Here is an 18,909-nt window from a genome sequence, read left to right on the forward strand (position 1 = left end):
GCGCTGTGTGTGTGTGTGTGTGTGTGTGTGTGTGTGTGTGTGTGTGGTCTTTCTGAATATTTTTTTGTATGGAAAAGCAAGATGGAATGTGTTAGGATAAATAACTCTTCCCATCATCTTCTGGTTCTCTCCTTTTTTTGCTCCTTTCAATCTCAGCTTCAAAGGAAAGACTTCCTCTATTTGATGTTGTCTTGTGTTAACAGATGTACAATGGTGTCCTATAATATGTGCACAACCAGGGAGGACCAGTATTATAGCTATTGTGCTTGACGTGCTGCTCATACAGGGTTACTGGCAGTGTGGGAAATAACTGACCACTGCTAATTAGAAATGCCTTTTTAAAGCCTTTTCAAAAAGGAATAAGCCTTTTTCCAAAAGGAATAGCATTTCCAGTATGCTTTTGTTTTTGTGTTCTTGCCTGTCCTTCCTTCCACACTCCATTCTGACTTGGGTCATCGAATATTCCTATTCGATGCTGATGTAGCACCCTGAGCTAACTCCAGTCTACCATTCTGTGGTGTGTGGTTACTCAACCGCACATCTTAGTTTGTATCCTTAGTACCTAGCATAGTTCTTGGCATATGGCAGATGTTTGAGAGGTGAATGAGAATTAAAGGAAACAAAGGTTATGAAATTAGTCTTAATGATAACCATTTACTGATTCAGAGAATTCATTAGTGCTGCAACTAGTCTGTGTAGCAGTTTTTAACTGATTTTTTATTTAAAGGGTCAAAATTATAGAAATCATACTTTTTCTTTTGTTTTCCCCGCTTTGCTAAGATTGTCCATAGTTCTTCATCCAAATTCTGGTTCGCAGCCCATTTATTACTAGTGGAAGGTAGTTAAGGGGCAGGTTTTCTAGGAGTTGGTTTACATTTTTATATCAACACTGGATTTCAGATATAGTATATTGGTTTGGGGAGACACTCATAGATTCTCAGGATAATTTAAAGATTTTTTTTTTTTTACCAGTTTTTAGAAATGAGTATAGAGAATTTTTTATTGCTAAACTTGAGTGAATAAAGAGTATGTCTACTATTAGACTGTGTGGACAACTTGAAATGTTTCTGAATAAAAATAGGCAGTACCTCTACTGCAGTTCTTTGAGTTCAGTGAATGCTTGCTATGGCAGGCATTGTGACTGGTGAGAGGGGCATAAAATAAATTAGTAGTTCCTGTCCTCCAGGACCTCACAGTCTTGTGAGTCACACATGTCAACAAATCATTGCAATTGGTGTGATATGTGTGGAGGGTGGTACAAGAGGGTGACAGTTCTGCGGAGGAAAGGCTATACAGTTCAGGAAGGAAACATCTAAGTTTGTTCTGGAAACATACACTGAGTGGCCAGATTATTATGATCTCTGAACGCATAATAATCTGGCCATATATATTAGAGGCCCAGTGCATCCAGTGCATGAATTCATGCATGGATGGGTCCAGCCAGCCTGGCCAGGGGGAGGGTACATGGGCAGTTGACCTGCCTGCCTGCTGGTCGAACTCCTGGTCGAGGGGACAATTTGCATATTAGCCTTTTATTATATAGGATATACACTGAGTGGCAAGATTATTATGCATTCAGAGATCATAATAATCTGGCCACTCAGTGTATATGGGATTTCGTAAGGTATTTAGGATGATGAGTGTTCTGGGTACAAAGACCAGTATGTTAAGGTACTATATACTATAGTGGTTTAAAAGAATGGACTCTAGACCCGGGTTCTAGATTCAAATCCATTTCTTCTGTTTACTAAAAACCTCTTGCACCTCTGTTTTCTTATCTGTAAAGTGGTGCTAATATTTTTTACTTCACAGGGTAGTTGTGATCATTAAATATGTTTTATATAACTGTTTACAGAATGACTAATACATAGTAAGTGCTTTAGCTATATGCAAAGATCTACACAGTAGTGTGTGTAGAACTACATAATGTGTGAGAGAATCCTGAGTTGTTTTGTACCACTCAATTGTGTGTGAGGGATAAATGACTATGACTAGATGGGAAGGCAGATGCTTATAATGAAGGGCTCTGTGTATCTAAGTTGAAGAATTTTGAGTAGGGAAGTGAGATCAGAAGAGCCTTATTTCAGAAAGATGGGTCTGTTGGCAGTAGGGAGGAGTGTGTACTGAGAAATTGTCCAGCTAGGAGATGATGAAGTCTTAAGACTGGACCTGGGATTGGGGATAATAGACAGATGGGGGAGAAAGTAGAATTTACAGTCATTAGTAGTGTACACTCAGAGTCTATAAAGTTCAGATTTTAAAATAAGCAGAGTAATTTTTATCTAAACAGATTTCCCCTTTGTTGCCTGTCTTTGTGTGTGGATGGGGAACACATGCTGTCTGTCTGTATTCTCTGAAAGTCAGGTTCAGGTAGGATAGATTATGACAATAATTAAAATTCATACTTAATTATTTCCATATAATATATGATATTTCTAAGGCTGAATTTTTAAAAATAGGGATTACTATAATCATTACTACTTAATGGAAATTATCTTTATTGCTTTATGTTGTGGACTGGAAGGGAAAGAAAAACAATGGGCCAGAGAAGTACTTCTAGAACATGTACACAATAGTTGGGACAGATCCTAGGCAATACTATATCGATTAATGCATTCATTCAGCAACATTTATTAGGTCTCTTTGGGTCTCAGAACTGTATTCTGTGCTGGAGATAAACGTGATTAAGATATCCCTGCCCGCTCAGCCAGCGCGGCTCAGTGGTTGAGCCTCGACCTATGAACCAGGAGGTTGCAATTCAATTCCAGGTCAGGTCACATGCCCAGGTTGTGGGCTCGATCCTCAGTGTGGAGTGTGCAGAAGGCAGCCGATGAATGATTCTCTCTCATCATTGATGTTTCTATCTCTCCCTCTCCCTTCCTCTCTGAAATCAATAAAAAATACATTTTTTAAAAAGGGGGGTACACATTAAAAAAAAAAGATATCCCTACCTTTAAAGAATGTCTGCCGTGGAAATAAGACACTCTATAAAAGAAATGAAGCACGAAGGAGCACTAAACTCTGCTGAAGAGGAGGGGATAAAAACTCCCCAAAAAAAGACTTTTGAGGTGGATATACGTATATATGTCACTGGTTAATGGACAGTTTGGAATTTGTTAGAGGAGTAAAAAGAGCCAGCCAGGCATAGCATGTAAAAACACAAAGTTTAAAATGAATGGCATTCAGGAAGCTGTGAACATTTTGGTATAATGGTGCGTAGGGTTACAAAAGGGGTAACAACAGGTTATTAGGCCGGCCAAGGGCAGGAACAGGATTACAGAAAGCCTTAAAGCCAGGCTGAGGAATCTGGATTTTATTATTCAGGATTGGGAAACCATCCAATATGCATTAAAGATAACTACTATAGCAGATGGGAGAACATGACGTCTGGAGATAGGCTGACCAGCAAAGATACTAATTCAGAATTCTGGGCCAGAGATGTCTAAGCTAAGATGATGGCAGTGGGGATAGAGAGAAAGGAGAGATAAGATAACCACCAGGTTTCTGGTTTGGGCAACAATATGGATAGTAACTTCAGAGTCTAGAAGGCACAGAGGAGCAGGCTTGGGTAATGAACTGAATTTTGAAACCACTAAATATGAGTTGCCTGTCAGCCATTCAGGTAGAAATATCTAGTAGGTAGCTGAATGTGCGGATGTGGAGCTCAGTGCTCATATATAGGCAGGAGATAGAAAGTGGGAAATCAAAAGTATGGAAGCCATAGGAGGAGATGAGACTTACCAGAAAGAATGTGCAGAGCAAGAAGGGAAAGAGGCTGAGGATAGAATGCTGGGGACCAGCCTGGGGATCCCTGGTATACCAAGGGTAGTTGCCTGGATTTAAGTTACTTTTCCCTATTTCAAAAATAAAAAACTTATATTTACTTAAGATGGAGCTGCATAGGCTAGCTAAAATCTCATGAATGGTAGTTCTTCTAAAATGAGATCATCATGGAAAGAATAAACTAGCCCTTTACAATTAGAGAGACTGGAATATTATTTTCTAGCCTAGATTTATATCAGCTAAATATGTTAGCACTAGTTATTTCACATCAATTTTCAAAAGTTCTTATTGGTGACATATATGCTATGCATTGTGAATTTTACTTGACTCATTTTCATGAGATGAGGGATTAATGTTCCATGGAACACACTTTGGGAAATGCTGCCCGACTTTATGAGTTTGTTTGAGCAGATAAGACTATTTACTGCCTTAGACTGGTTTCTTATCCCCAGAGCTGATGTATCTTCTATGTTGCTACCTGCAGTAGTCTTGCCAGTTGGCAAATCACATCCCAACATGTCCAAAGCTGTATTGATTAAATATTTCTGTGGGTCATCTCTTAAAGAGCCCAACCCATAATTCCTTACCCTTAACAACTCCCTCATTAGAAGGCACTTAAGTGTGGTTGTCAACTTTCTGTTAGTGTATATGTATACTGTCTACATTAGGGATTATCCATCTGTTCTCTCTACCCATCTAGCATTCTTTAGATTTATATCTCTAACATGACATTAGCAAGTGAGAACGTCTCAAACCACAAGTCCTATCTAATAAAAGAGTAATATGCAAATTAACCATCCACTACACCCACAGGCCATGCCCACCAGCCACGCCCACCAGCCAATCAGGAGCGAGTATGCAAATTAACCCCAGCCAAGATGGCTGCGGCCACAGCGAGCAAGAGGGAGGCTTGGGTTTCCCTGGCGATGGAGGAAGCCAAGCTTTCTGCACACCCTGGCAGGCCCAGGCCTCCACTCAAGGCTACAAAGTTTCAATTGTAGAAGATAAATAAATCCCAGATACCAGGGCCTCCACTTGGGTCGCCGGGGGGGGGGGGGGGGGGCGTGGCCGGCCTGCAAACCACCACAGGCCCCTCACCCAGGCCACCCCACGCCCCAAGGGAACCCCCACCCTGATCCGGGACACCCTTCAGGGCAAACCAGCTGGCCCCCACCCATGCACCAGGCCTCTGTCCTATCTAATAAAAGAGTAATATGCAGGTTGACCATCACTCCAACACACAAGATGGCTGCCCCCATGTGGTCAAAGATGGCTGCCCTCATGTGGACACAAGATGGCCACCACAAGATGGCCAGCAAGGGAGGGCAGTTGGGAGGGACCAGGCTTGCAAGGGAGGGCAGTTGTGGGCAATCAGGCCAGCAGGGGAGGGCAGTTGGGAGGGACCCGGCCTGCAAGGGAGGGCAGTTGGGGGTGATCAAGCCTGCAGGGGAGGGAGTTAGGGGTGACCAGGCCGGCAGAGGAGGGAAGTTGGGGGTGACCGGGCCTGCAGGGAAGGGCAGTTGGGGGGGACCCAGGCCTGCAGGGGAGAGCAGGTGGGGGGGGGGACCAGGCCTTCAGGGGAGGGCAGTTAGGGGCAATCAGGAAGGCAGGCAGGCAAGCAGTTGGGAGCCAGCAGTCCTGGATTGTGAGAGGGATGTCCGACTGCCCGTTTAGGCCCGATCCTACTGGGATCGGGCCTAAACGGGCAGTCGGACATCCCTTGAGGGGTCCCAGATTGGAGAGGGTGCAGGCTGGGCTGAGGAACACCCCCCCCCCCCCGTGCACGAATTTCATGCACTGGGTCTCTAGTCCTATATAATAAAAGGCTAATATGCAAATTGTCCATTTGACTGGGAGTGCAACTAGGGGTCGGGGCCGGCCTGCCAACTGCCTGTGGCCCCTCCCCCCAGCCAGCCCGGCCCATCGGAGCAGGCAGGCCAAACCCCACCTGTGCACAAATTCATGCACCGGGCCTATAGTATTACATATCGAAATATTTTTTTAAAATTTACATTTTTCTGTAATAAATTTAAAATGTATTCACTGTAGGAAAAAGTTAAATTGCTTGCAGTTCTATCATTTAAAACTAATAACTGTTGATATTTTGATATACTTTCATTTTTATATGATTGAATCAGTATATTTTCAGCCACAAATAACAGAAAAGTAGATCCATATTGGCTTAAATCATAGGGGTTCTTTATCTTACATAAGAAATTTGGAGATGTGGGCTCTTTCAGGATTGGTTAATCGCACCACACATTGGTATCAGAGGTCTGGTCTGACATTTTTTGGCTTTCTGTATTTGGATGCAGAAACTACAGCTACTATATCTTCCCTTGACAATGTCCAAAGCAGGAAGAAAGATGGACTTTCTCCTTGTACATCTCTCTCTTTTTATCTTGGAGGAAAATCCTAGGATGCCCCCTTTCCCAAGTAGACTTCTCTTTGTGTATCATTGGCCAGGTGTGAGGTACATGGTCACGTTGGAAGGGTAAACTATCACAGTTCACCCTCTGAGACTAGGAAGGGACCCATTCTCTATGAGCACATTGCCATCATAGTCTTTTTTAAAAAAATGAGATTTATTCTTTTTTTTTAATGTATTTTTATTGATTTCAGAGAGAAAGGGAGAGGAAGAGAGAGATAGAAACATCAGTGATCAGAAGGAATCATTGATTGGCTGCCTCCTGCACACCCCCTACTGGGACCGAGCCCATAACCCGGGCATGTGCCCTTGACTGGAATCGAACCCGGGACCTTGAGTCCACAGGCCGACGCTTTATACACTGAGCCAAACCAGCTAGGGCTGCCACCATAGTCTTAACAAAGTTTGAGTTTTGTGTACAAATAAAGGCTTTTGAGAGGCAACTAACAAGGTCTGCAAAATTTTATTGATACGCACTTAAAAGTCATGTCTTTTAAATTGAATGTTTTTATTTTTTCCATCATCTTAGATAATCAAGAGTTAAATATATGTTTATTGAGATCAAGTGACTAAAAAATTGGGGGTGGGTGGCGGATAGGGAAAGTATATAAACTGAGTATTTTTTTGGTAAATAGTTTAAAGTAATACAAAATTATAGTAGTTCATATTACAGCTGTGAAATTTGCATGAATTTTTATGATAGGTCTTAAGACTTAAGAGATTTATTTTTTATATTTGTTCGCTTGTTTTGCTTTTCTAGTGGGTAGCTTTGGGCTGGGCTTCTAAACCTTCCCCAGGAATTATTCTCCTTGGCTATTAGAGCAAGTTCCTGGATGAAGTTGAGAAACCTAACTCTAGAGCTACAGGATCCTCTCTATACCATAACCCAAACACTCTTCCATGCTTCATGTGGGTTTCAGGTGTATGACGGCTATTCTTCAGCCATAACTATTTTCTCCCCAAATCAACCAACCTGGGAAAGATTTACTCCACAAAAAATTGGACCTACAACTTTGTTGTCATGCCACCAGGTGGTGGCAGTGTCAAAGTCATATGTATCCTTAATCTCATGGAATAGCCCTAATTTCAGTTCCATTGGCCCGATTTTCCCTCAAAAGTATATCAACATGTTATGCATTTTAGTATTTCAATATTCCTAATGTCTCTGGATGCCTTGTATATTTAGAAGCTTCACAAAAATAACCCTGTGAGTTGGGTGCTTTTTGTGTTTAAAGTATGGTTTTTACCAACGGGCATGTTTCAAACTTTCATCATATCCACATATAGGGTTTTGTTCAGGTTCCATAGTATTTATACGTATTTATAACTAGAGGCCCGGTGCACGAAATTCGTGCACGGGGGAGGGGGCCCTCAGCCCAGCCTGCACCCTCTCCAATCCGGGACCCCTGGGGGATGTCCAGCTGCCAGTTTAGGCCCGATCGCCAGTCAGACATCCCTCTCACAATCCTGGACCACTGGCTCCTAATTGCTCACCTGCCTGCCTGGTTGCCCCTAACTGCCTCCCCTGCTGGCCTGATGGCCCCTCACTGCCTCTGCGTGCTGGCCTGATCGCCCCTAACTGCCCCCCGCTGCTGGCCTGGTCGCTCCTAACTGCCCCCCCTCCCCGCCAACCTGGTCACCCCTTACTGCCCCCCCTGCCAGCCTGGTCACCCCCAACTGCTACCCTTTCAAACCCCCGCTGGCCTGACCACCTCTTACTGCCCCCCCGTCCGCCTGGTTGCCCCCAACTGCCCCCCTCTGCCAGTCTGGTTGCCCCTAACTGCCCCCCCTGCCAGCCTGGTCACCCCCAACTGATCCCCCTCGCTGGCCTGGTCGCCCCCAACTGCGCCCCCCCCACCGGCCTGGTCGCCCCTCACGGCCCCCCCTGCTGGCCTGGTTGCCCCACGTAGCCTGCTGTTCAGTCGTTTGGTCGTCCCTCATTAACACCCCTGCCAGCCTGGTCGCCCCATGCAGCCTGCTGTTCAGTATTTGGTCGTCCCTCACTAACCCCCCTGCCAGCCTGGTCGCCCCACGCAGCCTGCTGTTCAGTCGTTTGGTCATTTCTCACTAACCCCCCTGCCAGCCTGGTCGTAGGCAGCCATCTTGTGAGGGCGTGAGGGTTAATTTGCGTATTACCTCTTTATTATATAGGAGGATCATAAATTTCCTACACTATAACTATTTTTGGGAAAATAGCTTTCTATTAGATACAAAACAACCTCAATTTTGAATTTTGTTAATTATTTTCTCGTTTAAACCTATGTGCATTTCAACTTTTCAATAATTTTTTAAAATATGTTTTTTAAATTGATCTTAGGGAGGGTGAAAGGGAGAGGGAGGGAGAGAAACATCAATGTGAGAGAGAAATGTCAATTGGCTGCCTATTGCACATCCCCTAGTGGGGATCGAGCTTGCAACCCGGGCATGTGGCCTGACTGGGAATTGACTGGCAACCTTTTGGTCCATGGGGCAACACTCAACCAACTTGAGCCACACCAGCCAGGGCTCAGTAATTTTTAACACTTAAACGTGCCTCAAGTCTTAATTTGTTTGGCTGCTCTCAGCTCTTGAGTTAGTATACAATCAAAATGTGTTTGGTTGCTGCTCTCTTCACTCTGCTAAAGCCATGGAAGAGAAGGCATTAGTTTGCCTTTCTGATCCTCTGAAATCTAAGTTTTCTTGAATCTTTCCACTTTATAAGGCAGAAATAGAAAAAGAAGAAAGCATTATTCTCTGTTATGAGCAATGAAACATCCCGCAAGGAGTCACTCACACACTTTTGTGTCATTCCACAATGCCAGGTTTATGAGGGGAGACCTCAATAAGCCAGTAGAGGCACATGCAGGTTACACACAGAGAGGGGGAGCCTACTGTACAGAAATGAAGTCCCAGTTCCTGGTGGTGTTGAAGGTGGAGAGGCAGGAGTGGGTCTCAAGCCAGGTGGCTGCATTGGCAGCATGCATCTGGTGGAAAAGTCTCCTTGGACTCTGAACGTGACCCGTGGTACAGCCAAGCTCGAGCTTGGGTGGTTGGAGCTCTGAGTTCTTATAGTCCACAGTGGGCAGCAGTCCCACGCATATCAGTGTCCAGATGGAGTCCTTATCCAAGTGTCCAGACTTCTGGTTTTGGACAATTAACATGGCTCCTGTCTTTATATGTAAATATATCTTTATAGTGTTTATTGTTTTCTTATGATTAATTCATAAATGGAATATTGTCTTAAAAGACAAATTTTAAAGTTTTAGATACTCTTAACAAGACTTTTTCAATGTATACAATTTCAGAGTAAATTGGATCTGGATTCTCTTGCTATTACTTCTTTTCCTGTTCTCTGTTCCTTGACATTCTTTTCCGCCTATGAAAATCTCTATCTTCCTTCCCTAATGCTTTGGAAATTTATTTCTAAAAAGAAGCAAATCAGAATCCCAAAGCAGCCAGCTTGAATCAATCTTCCTGTTCCTCTTATGAATAGGCAATTCCTCCAGGCAGTGAATTAGCCCTTTAGAAAACATTGGCATTATGTTTCTCAACCCTGAGTGTCTGTATAGGTGGCCTGGAATGTATTAAAGAGAAGCATTGTGTCAGATCCTTAAATCTGAAGATGAAATCTGGTTCTTACTAATTATAAGTAGTTTTTGTTGTTGCTGCTGCTGCTGTTGTTTTGTTCTGAGTTACTGGATTTTTAAAAATTATTGTTTGCTTTCATGAAAGTTAGAAATGGACTTGTTCCGGTATATAGTTGGTTCTTGCTTTATGTTATAGAAATGTATCGGGTGAGTTTGCTCTTTAAAGGAATCCTTTGCTAAATACCTTCTTTGAATATAGAGTATCACTCCTTTTCTATTTTTGTAAATATGGAGTTTCCTATTACTTCTAGTGAGAGAATTGTTGATACTTTGTTTAAGTTCAGGCTGCAGTATGTAGGAGTAATTCATTTTTGCTGATGAATTAGACAGTATCTTTCCATATATTAATACCTTGTGTATTTTTGTTGAGTTTGTTACCAAAATAGTATGTTTTGTTTAGATCAGTAGTTGTCCAGTGGTGCCCCCAACCAGAAGCATCAGAATCACCTTCACCTGGGAGCCTGTTAAAAATGCAAATTAGGCTACCCCCCAGACCTACTATTTAGAAACTGGGAGGTGGAGCCCAGCATCCTGTGTTTTAACAAGCCCTTTGGGTGAGTCTGGTATATGCTAAAGTCTGAGAACTACTGGTTTAGATAATATCTGTACAGCTCTTACCACTTAAGGCCTGGATTTGGTTTAATTCCAAGATACGCATTAGGAACTATACCAATATTGCTTTTAAGAGATGTGTAGATGAAACACTGATAGCAAAGGCCACCTCACATGAGTTGCTTTCATTGTTTCCAGTAGTTGAGATTTTAAGAACTAAGCAGAGAGCCAAGAATCCTTCACTATTGAGCTGAATCAAATTGTTTCAGTACTTAGGATAATTAGCAAAAGCTTCTCATTTGTTTACATCATTTAGATTGTGTCTCCCTTCATTACCAAGATACTAAAACTGACAAATCATGGAATCACATTCCAAATACATAAGGTTATTTTCAGAGTTAAGGAATTCCTGAATTAGCTCTCTTTCAAATGCTTTTAAGTTGTAAATAATTACAAGCAGACAAACAATACCTGGAAGATACTTCATTTCATTAATATAATTAAGATACACATCCATTAATTATTAACTTATTTTTATATAATAACTCATTTCTAAATGTTTATAACATTTACCTATCTGTTTGTTTTAAAACCATTTTTAATGGAAAATTTTATGGTAATATGTATGTGTATATGTGTGCGTATTTTTTCATTGGAAAATTCTTTATTCCTGAACTTAAATGTTACATGCATTTATTATTTCAAGTGGATCCTTCAGGGTAGAATATTAACTTTTTAAACATGGTGTTATTTTACAAATGAGAACCTTAAAAAAAAAAAAAAAAAAAGAACTAGATCTCCTTGTTAAATTTAGGGCTTTAGAGCTTATTTTGGCTCTTAAATCTCCAGCAGACTTTTGTTTGTTAACTTAGGAAGATAATTACTCTCAAGAAGAGGTATAACTGGTTTGGTGGTGGTGTCTTCTTGGCATTACAGATGAGCCTTGTTCATGCTGTGGGTTAGAATCAGAGACGATAGAACCATTAGGGAAGGCTGACAATGTTCCCTTTATGCATAGTGAGAAGTGGAACATTTCCTAAAACTAGGGTAAACCTTCCAACTTTTTAAAGGTACTGTATATGATTTTTAAGCAAAAAGTAGTATCTAACTATTGTTCACCCTCTTCATATAACTAGGTCATATTGTAAAAGGTCAGTTTCTTATAATCATCCACAAGAAAGAATTCAATCATTAATTATTTTCTAAATGTTTAAAACTCGAGAATGAGGGAGGATTGGAACATATTTTAAGACCCAATCAAATAAGTCTATAATTTCTGACTAGTTTATAGCAAAAGATGTGGTGGAAAATTTAGTATTTGGAATTTCCTGTGAGTATTTATTTAGTCATGGGCCCAAGTGAGATTTTAAAAATTGAGGAGGGGAAGAGTGTTCTGAAATTAATGTGTCTTTTTTGGGGAGGGCTCAGCCACATGTTAATGAATATTCTATATCTGTGGTCTCTTTATGCTGGTATTGTTTAATCCATTTTCATATATAATTTACTACATTCTAAGTTCAGTGCAGTGCTTGAACGAATCACTTTTAAGGTTTGTAAAAGATGCATAAAATTGGCCATAGGCTAATACAGTGATTCTCAACCTTTTTAATGGTGCGATCCTTTAATACAGTTCCTCATGTTGTGGTGACCCCCAACCATAAAATTATTTTCGTTGCTACTTCATAACTGTAATTTTGCTACTGTTATGAATCGTAATGTAAATATCTGTGTTTTCTGATGGTCTTAGGCAACCCTGCTAGCGGTTCACGACCTACAGGTTGAGAGCCGCTGCTGTAGAGCCTAAGACCATGGGATAACACAGATATTTACATTACGATTCATAACAGTAGCAAAATTACAGTTATGAAGTAGCAACGAAAATAATTTTATGGTTGGGGGTCACCACAACATGAGGAAGTGTATTAAAGGGTCGCACCATTAAAAAGGTTGAGAACCATTGGGCTAATAGATATTTTTGTTTTCTAAGAACTTAGAATATAAAGTATCAATTCCTCATAAAATACCTTATCTATATATCTATATGTATAAAAGCCTCATATGCAGTGTCCCCTCGGGAGTTCGACCGACCGCGCATTCAATCGCTCTCTATGCTGTTCGATCGCTTGCTATGACGTGCGCTGACCACCAGGGGGCAGCGCGAAATGAAGGAAGGCCCCAGCTGGCAGCCGGGGAAGGGAGGCCCCGGCCGGCAGCTGCTAGGGACCCTACCTGTGCATGATTTTCATGCACTGGCCTCTAGTTTAAAAATAATAAGTGATCCATTCATTTTTTACTTTGTTAGTGAAATAGGTCACAGTATTATAGTCTATAAGAAACAATTTAGGGTACTTGAAAAGACTACTCAGAAGTGAAATGAAATTTGAAGAGAATTTACATAGAATAGATTTGGAATTTTCAAATTCAATTTTTAAATAATATACCTTAAACTATTTGGGAAGGGGGTAGGGAACTAAAGACTAGAAAAGATTAAAAGCATATTATTCATTTTTCTGCATGGGATAGGAAGAAATATTTTTTAAATTTTTTTTTTCAGTTTGTCCTAATGTTTCGTAGCAGTGGTCGGCAAACTCAGTCAACAGAGCGGCAAACCGCAACTTGCGGTTTGCCGACCACTGGTTCATAGTACTTCATTTTCTTCAAGTTAGAGTGGTTCCCAATGTAGTCTTTGACATTTTTGTTTTATTGACTTGAGCTGAAGTCAAATCTCATTTTGTCTTTTGACTCATAAACTTCATATTTAGCAAGTTTATCTTAGCAAGCCATTTTTTTTTGTTTGTTTTACTTCTCTAGTTATCTGAGGGAAACCAGAAGCAAGCAAACCTACAGAAAAGCATTGAGAAAGCTAAAATTGGCCGACATGAAACGGTAAGTTTGTGTCTGTGGATTCTTTAATAATACCGATTCTAAATAAAAGAATAGGGTCGTACAGCTTCCTGTGAGGAGTATGCCATCTCTACCAGAAGAGAAGTGAGTCACAGCAAAGGACATGAACGTTTGACCTGGTAAGATTCACTAATTGCGAATCTAGATTTATTATTATTTTATTATGTTGTATATGGCAGCATAGCATAGAAGCATAAACTCTGGAGCCAGACTGCCTGGGTTTGAAAGTCTCCTAAACTTTCCGTTCTCAATTTTTTTAGTTATAAAATGGGGAATAATAAAATCTACTCATTAGGTAATTGTGTGGATTAAATTAACATTGGCAAAGCACTTAGAAGAGAAACTGGTATAAGGTAAGCCCTATATAAATGTTTATATATGTTTTTAAGAGTCTTGTTTTTTAAATATTGGCGCAGAACAAATGGAAAACTATCAATATAATATTCTTGTGGCCTTGTAATATTTCTGAATTATTTAAATGAATATTGACTTACTATTTTATTTTTTAAAGTACAATGTTCTCTAGAGTACTATTAGGTTGTTTTTAAAAATTACTTTGCTTTCTAGTTTCATCATTATCTCAGGTATGGATTTATGACTTGAGAAAATATTGAAGGTCAACATGAATCACTAATCATTCCATCTAGTCTTCTATCTATACCACTTGATTGTGATAGAGACTAGAAAACTTGCCACATTATAGAGAAGACTACATCTCAGGTTTACAGTGACTTTATCCTTTTCAAAGTTATTTCACATACCTTCTTCCAGAGTCAGCATAGTCACAGACAGGAATTGGACAATGGTAATTTCTAAAGAATATTAAGGGAAGAGAAGTTCAGGGCATAACATGCAGCTGTTATTTCTTCTTTGATTGACAGTAGTAATTACCACTTCTTTGTCTGATCATTTTTTTCTGCAACATTGGCAATAACTTCTAGAAGCACCTTCAACTAATGGTGACATACCCATGCACAGAAGTTGTCAACCCGTCTGCTGAGTGTTACACAGTCCACTGAAACCAATGCAACTAGGAAAAAACCAGTAGCAAACCTAGTTGGTGCCTGCACCTATCAGAAGAGTATAGTAATTCAGAAAGGCTTCTGAGAGAGATGCACTCTTATGTTATGAGCTCACTAGGCAGTACTTTTCAGAAATATGTAGCCCATCTACCAGATATTAGTTACTAGAGGCCCGGTGCACGAATTCAGGCATGGGTGGGGTCCCTCTGGGTGGCCTGCAAGGATCGGGCCGAAACCTGGAGTCCAACGCTGCCTGTAGCTCCTACCTGCGCTCCTGCTCATCCCAGCCCCACTGTGCCTGCCGCGGGCTCGTGCGCAATCAGTCCCAATCGGGAGAGGCTTGCACTGCCACAGCAGTGCTCACCAGCTATGAGCCCTGCGTCTGGCACCCTCCCAAGGGGAGTGGCCTGCAGGATCGGGTTGAAACTGGCTCTCCAACATCCCCCGAGGGGTCCCAGATTGTGAGAGGGTGCAGGCCAGGCTGAGGGACCCCACTGGTGCACAATCAGGCCCGGGAGGTACTATGGGAGGGCTCCAGGGCATGTCCGGCCCATCTTGCTCAGTCCTGATCGGCCAGACCCCAACAGTAAGCTAACCTACCAGTCAGAGCATCTGCCCCCTGGTGGTCAGTGCACATCATAGCGACTGGTCGACCAGTTGACTGTCTGCCCCCAGTGGTCAGTGCATGTCATAGCGAGTGGTAGAGCAGCCTTAGCATATCATTAGCATATTACACTTTGATTGGTTGTTCGGTTCTGCCATTCGGTCTATTTGCATACTATCCTTTTATTATATACTAGAGACCTGGTGCATGAAATTCATGCACTCGGCGGGGGGAAGGGGGCGTCCCTCAGCCTGGCCTGCACCCTCTCACTGCCCAGGAGCCCTCAGGGGATGTCTGTCTGATGGCTTAGGCCCACTCCCTGCAGTTGGACATCCTTAGCGCTGCCATGGAGGTGGGAGAGGCTCCTACCACTGCTGCTGAGCTCTCCAGCTGTGAGCCGGGCTTCTGGCTGAGCAGCACTCCCCCTGTGGGAGCGCACTGACCACCAGGGGGCAGCTCCTGCATTGAGCATTTGCCCCCTGGTGGTCAGTGCACATCATAGCAACCGGTTGTTCCACCTTTAGGTCAATTTGCATATTAGCCTTTTATTATATAGGAGGATATATGGGACTAGTGGCTCGGTGCATGAAATTTGTGCATGGGGGGATGGTGTCCCTCAGCCCAGCCTGCACCCTCTCCAATCTGGGACCCCTCGGGGGATGTCCGACTGCGGGTTTAGGCCCGAACCCTGTGGGATCAGGCCTAAACCGGCAGTTGGACATCCCTCTCACAATCTGGGACCGCTGGCTCCTAACCGCTCACCTGCCTGCCTGCCTGATCGCCCCTAACACTCTGCCTGCTGGCCTACTTGCCCCCAACTGCCCCCCCCCCACTGGCCTGTTTGCCTCAAACTGCCCTCCCCTCCTGGCCTGATCACCCCTAACCGCCTACCCCTCGGCCCCACCACCATGGCTTTGTCTGGAAGGACATTCAGAAGGTCTCCCGGAAGTTCTCCTGGTCTAATTAGCATATTACCCTTTTATTAGTATAGACTAGAGGCCCAGTGCATGAAAATCATGCATGGGGCGGGGGGCTTCAGCCTGGCCTGCACCCTCTCCAATCCGGTGGGACCGCTGGCTCCTAACCGCTCACCTGCCTGCCTGCCTGATTGCCCCTAACTGCCTCTGCCTGCTGACCTGATCGCCCCCTAACTGCTCCCCTGCCGGCCTGATCACCCCCTAACTGCCCTCCTCTGCCGGCCTTATCGTCCCCTAACTGCCCTCCCCTTCCGGCCTGATTGTCTTCTAACTGCCTTCCCCTGCTGGCCTGATAGCCCCCTAACTGCTCTCCCCTGATGGCCTGATTGCCCCCAACTGTTCTCCCCTGCCAGCCTGATCACCCCTAACTGCCTCTGCCTTGACCCCTGCTACCGTGGCTTTGTCTGGAAGGACATCCGGAAGATGTCCAGTCTAATTAGCATATTATCCTCTTATTAGTATAGATAGGATGGTCATGATGCTGACAATGAAGAATAGCTAACATAAATATTCTGCCTCATGAGCAAGGCAGGTACTCTTTCTAATATATACTATATATTTATTGAATTCTGCCAACAGTAAAGGAGGTAGTTACTATCATTGTCTCCATTTTAGTGAAAGCACAAAGAGTTAAGTAATTTGGCAAAGATCTCAGGGCTATAGCAGTCTGAGGTGGCTCCCAGTTCAGGGTATCCGGAGAGCTATCATTGCATTCACACAGATGTTCACCACTCTGCTTCTCCTGTCTTCATTAGCTTTTTCTCCTTTCAGTTTTCATTGTGGAGCATGTATAATTTGGATGTGGATGGCAAATAATGACCATTTTATATGTAGTTACTTAAAAATCTTTCCTAAGCTGTGCTAATATGGTACACACTAATCATGTGTGGCTATTGACACTTAAAATAAGTATCAATAGCCACATTTCCTGTACTCAGTAGCCACATGTGGCTAATGTTTTCTGCAGAGAACACAGATCCAGGACACTTCTGTCATTGCAGAGTCCTGTTGGACTATGCTGCTTCAGAGCATGCTGCTCTGTACATGCATTCTCATATACAAATGCTAGCCAAGAGCTTTCTACACTTTGGAACCAGAGAGAACAGAGAGAGGCAAAAGTAGAAAAATACAAATACAGAAACAGAAGCTAGCAAGGAAACTTGAACAGGTCTTATTAGGCAGCGTAAAGTACTTAGTTTTGCCTCAGCATATCCTATAATTCTGTACCATAACCTTTGCCAGTATTTTATTTTTGTTTGGACTTGTTTTTCAGGTTTCATACATATGAATTGACTACCAATAGCTCCATGACTTCTACCTGTTAGTGGAACTATGGCTAGAAATTTCAGATGATGTTTATTGGATCACATTGTGTGTAAAAGGTTTATTCTGGTTTAGCTGTGATGGGAGGCCACAATCTACAATTCTATTATTTCTTATATCTTTAAATATTTTTAAAGGTTAATAATTCTTAAAGGTTGAAAAATTGTCTAGAACACTTTTAAGGAAAACTATATAATAATGGATACTACCCTAAATATTACATACATATATAGACATAATCTTGTGAAACTATTCAAGTGGTGGTATAATTTTTTTATCTAACATGAAATGACATAGTCTTTGAGTTCATACATAATTAGTAACCTCTTATTTATGAGCATTTCATTCTACATATTCTCATTCAGTCAGTATATATAAAAGATGCTTGAAATGTAAGAGAAAAATGATAATTAGCTTGTTCTTATACTATAAATATATGTAGGTGTATTTATAATATTGTCAAAGCTTAATGCACATCATTTATGAGAAATAAAATGAAAATGTCTATAAAATGTATAACCTTATAATATATGACATTTTGTTTGGCTTAATTATACATAAAAGTATTTTAAATGCAGGAAGAGCGGACCAAGCTAACAAAAGAGCTTTCTTCACTTCGAGAACAAAGGGAACAGCTAAAGGCAGAAGTAGAAAAGTACAGAGAATGTGATCCTCAAGTTGTGGAAGAAATACGTAAGTTTGTGTCACATATTGAGGATTTTAACTTTGCTAATGAAAGAGACTTTATACTTCCGATTGCCTGGTATTCTTTCTCTATGTATATAAGAAAATAAAGCCATTAATAGTATTAATGGTGCATTAAAATTTTCTTTAAGGAGTCTTATCTTAAAGTGATAGCTTTAAAATTAAAAGCATTTCAAGAGTAAGGTAGTTAGATGGGGTAGAAGGATAAAGACATAAAATATAAGTTTAGGAAACTAAGGAGTCAGAGAAGGAGCTAACTTGGCTCCAAGTACCTTAACTCTAGAAAGAAACCCACCAATATCTTCCAGGAAAAATGATACCAAAATATAAAGTTTGCAAGTTGCAGAAAATCAGTCTGTGTTGACTTGCCTTTTGAATATACAATGATGTTTTGTCTTACTTTTAAACCAGTCTCCAAAGCTTCAATTTGAATAATTTTTAAATATTTATGTGAAAATAGAAATTTGATTATTTAAAGAAATGAAAGGGTATATTATAAAGACACTGCATTTAATTGCTAAGGAAATCATAACTTTCTTCACATTTTTCTGTCTTAGCCTGTCTTCTCATTTAGGAAACTACCAAGTGAAACTTTTAGAAAAACAGACATTATGTGATTGAAGGCTTTAAAAAAAACTGAAAATATTTGGCACTTTAAAATTAACCTGAGATAGTTTGATTACAATTAAGTTATCCTTGAAGGTATTCTTTACAGTTAAAAAAAAACAACAACCAACAAAATACCCTGAGCAGTTCAGTTATTGCAGTGGTCGGCAAACTCATTAGTCAACAGAGCCAAATATCAACAGTACAACGATTGAAATTTCTTTGGAGAGCCAAAATTTTTTAAACTTAAACTTCTTCTAACGCCACTTCTTCAAAATAGACTCTCCCAGGCCGTGGTGTTTTGTGGAAGAGCCACACTCAAGGGGCCAAAGAGCCGCATGTGGCTCACGAGCCGCAGTTTGCCAACCACGGAGTTAGT

The 18,909-nt window shown here is 41.6% G+C and overlaps 1 protein-coding gene across 1 annotated transcript in view; it reads left to right on the forward strand.

The window, feature by feature from the left end:
- The window catches only part of MND1 (meiotic nuclear divisions 1), a 67,217-nt gene that overhangs the window by 23,679 nt on the left and 24,629 nt on the right, over positions 1-18,909 (forward strand). Inside the window, exons 5-6 of the mRNA XM_080672359.1 lie at positions 13,201-13,275; positions 17,798-17,912. Coding sequence (XP_080528485.1) covers positions 13,201-13,275; positions 17,798-17,912 — 190 coding nt within the window. The remainder of the gene's footprint in view (positions 1-13,200; positions 13,276-17,797; positions 17,913-18,909) is intronic.

Source organism: Plecotus auritus, assembly GCF_963455305.1.
Source record: "Plecotus auritus genome assembly, chromosome: 6".
NCBI classification, from domain to species: Eukaryota; Metazoa; Chordata; class Mammalia; order Chiroptera; family Vespertilionidae; genus Plecotus; species Plecotus auritus.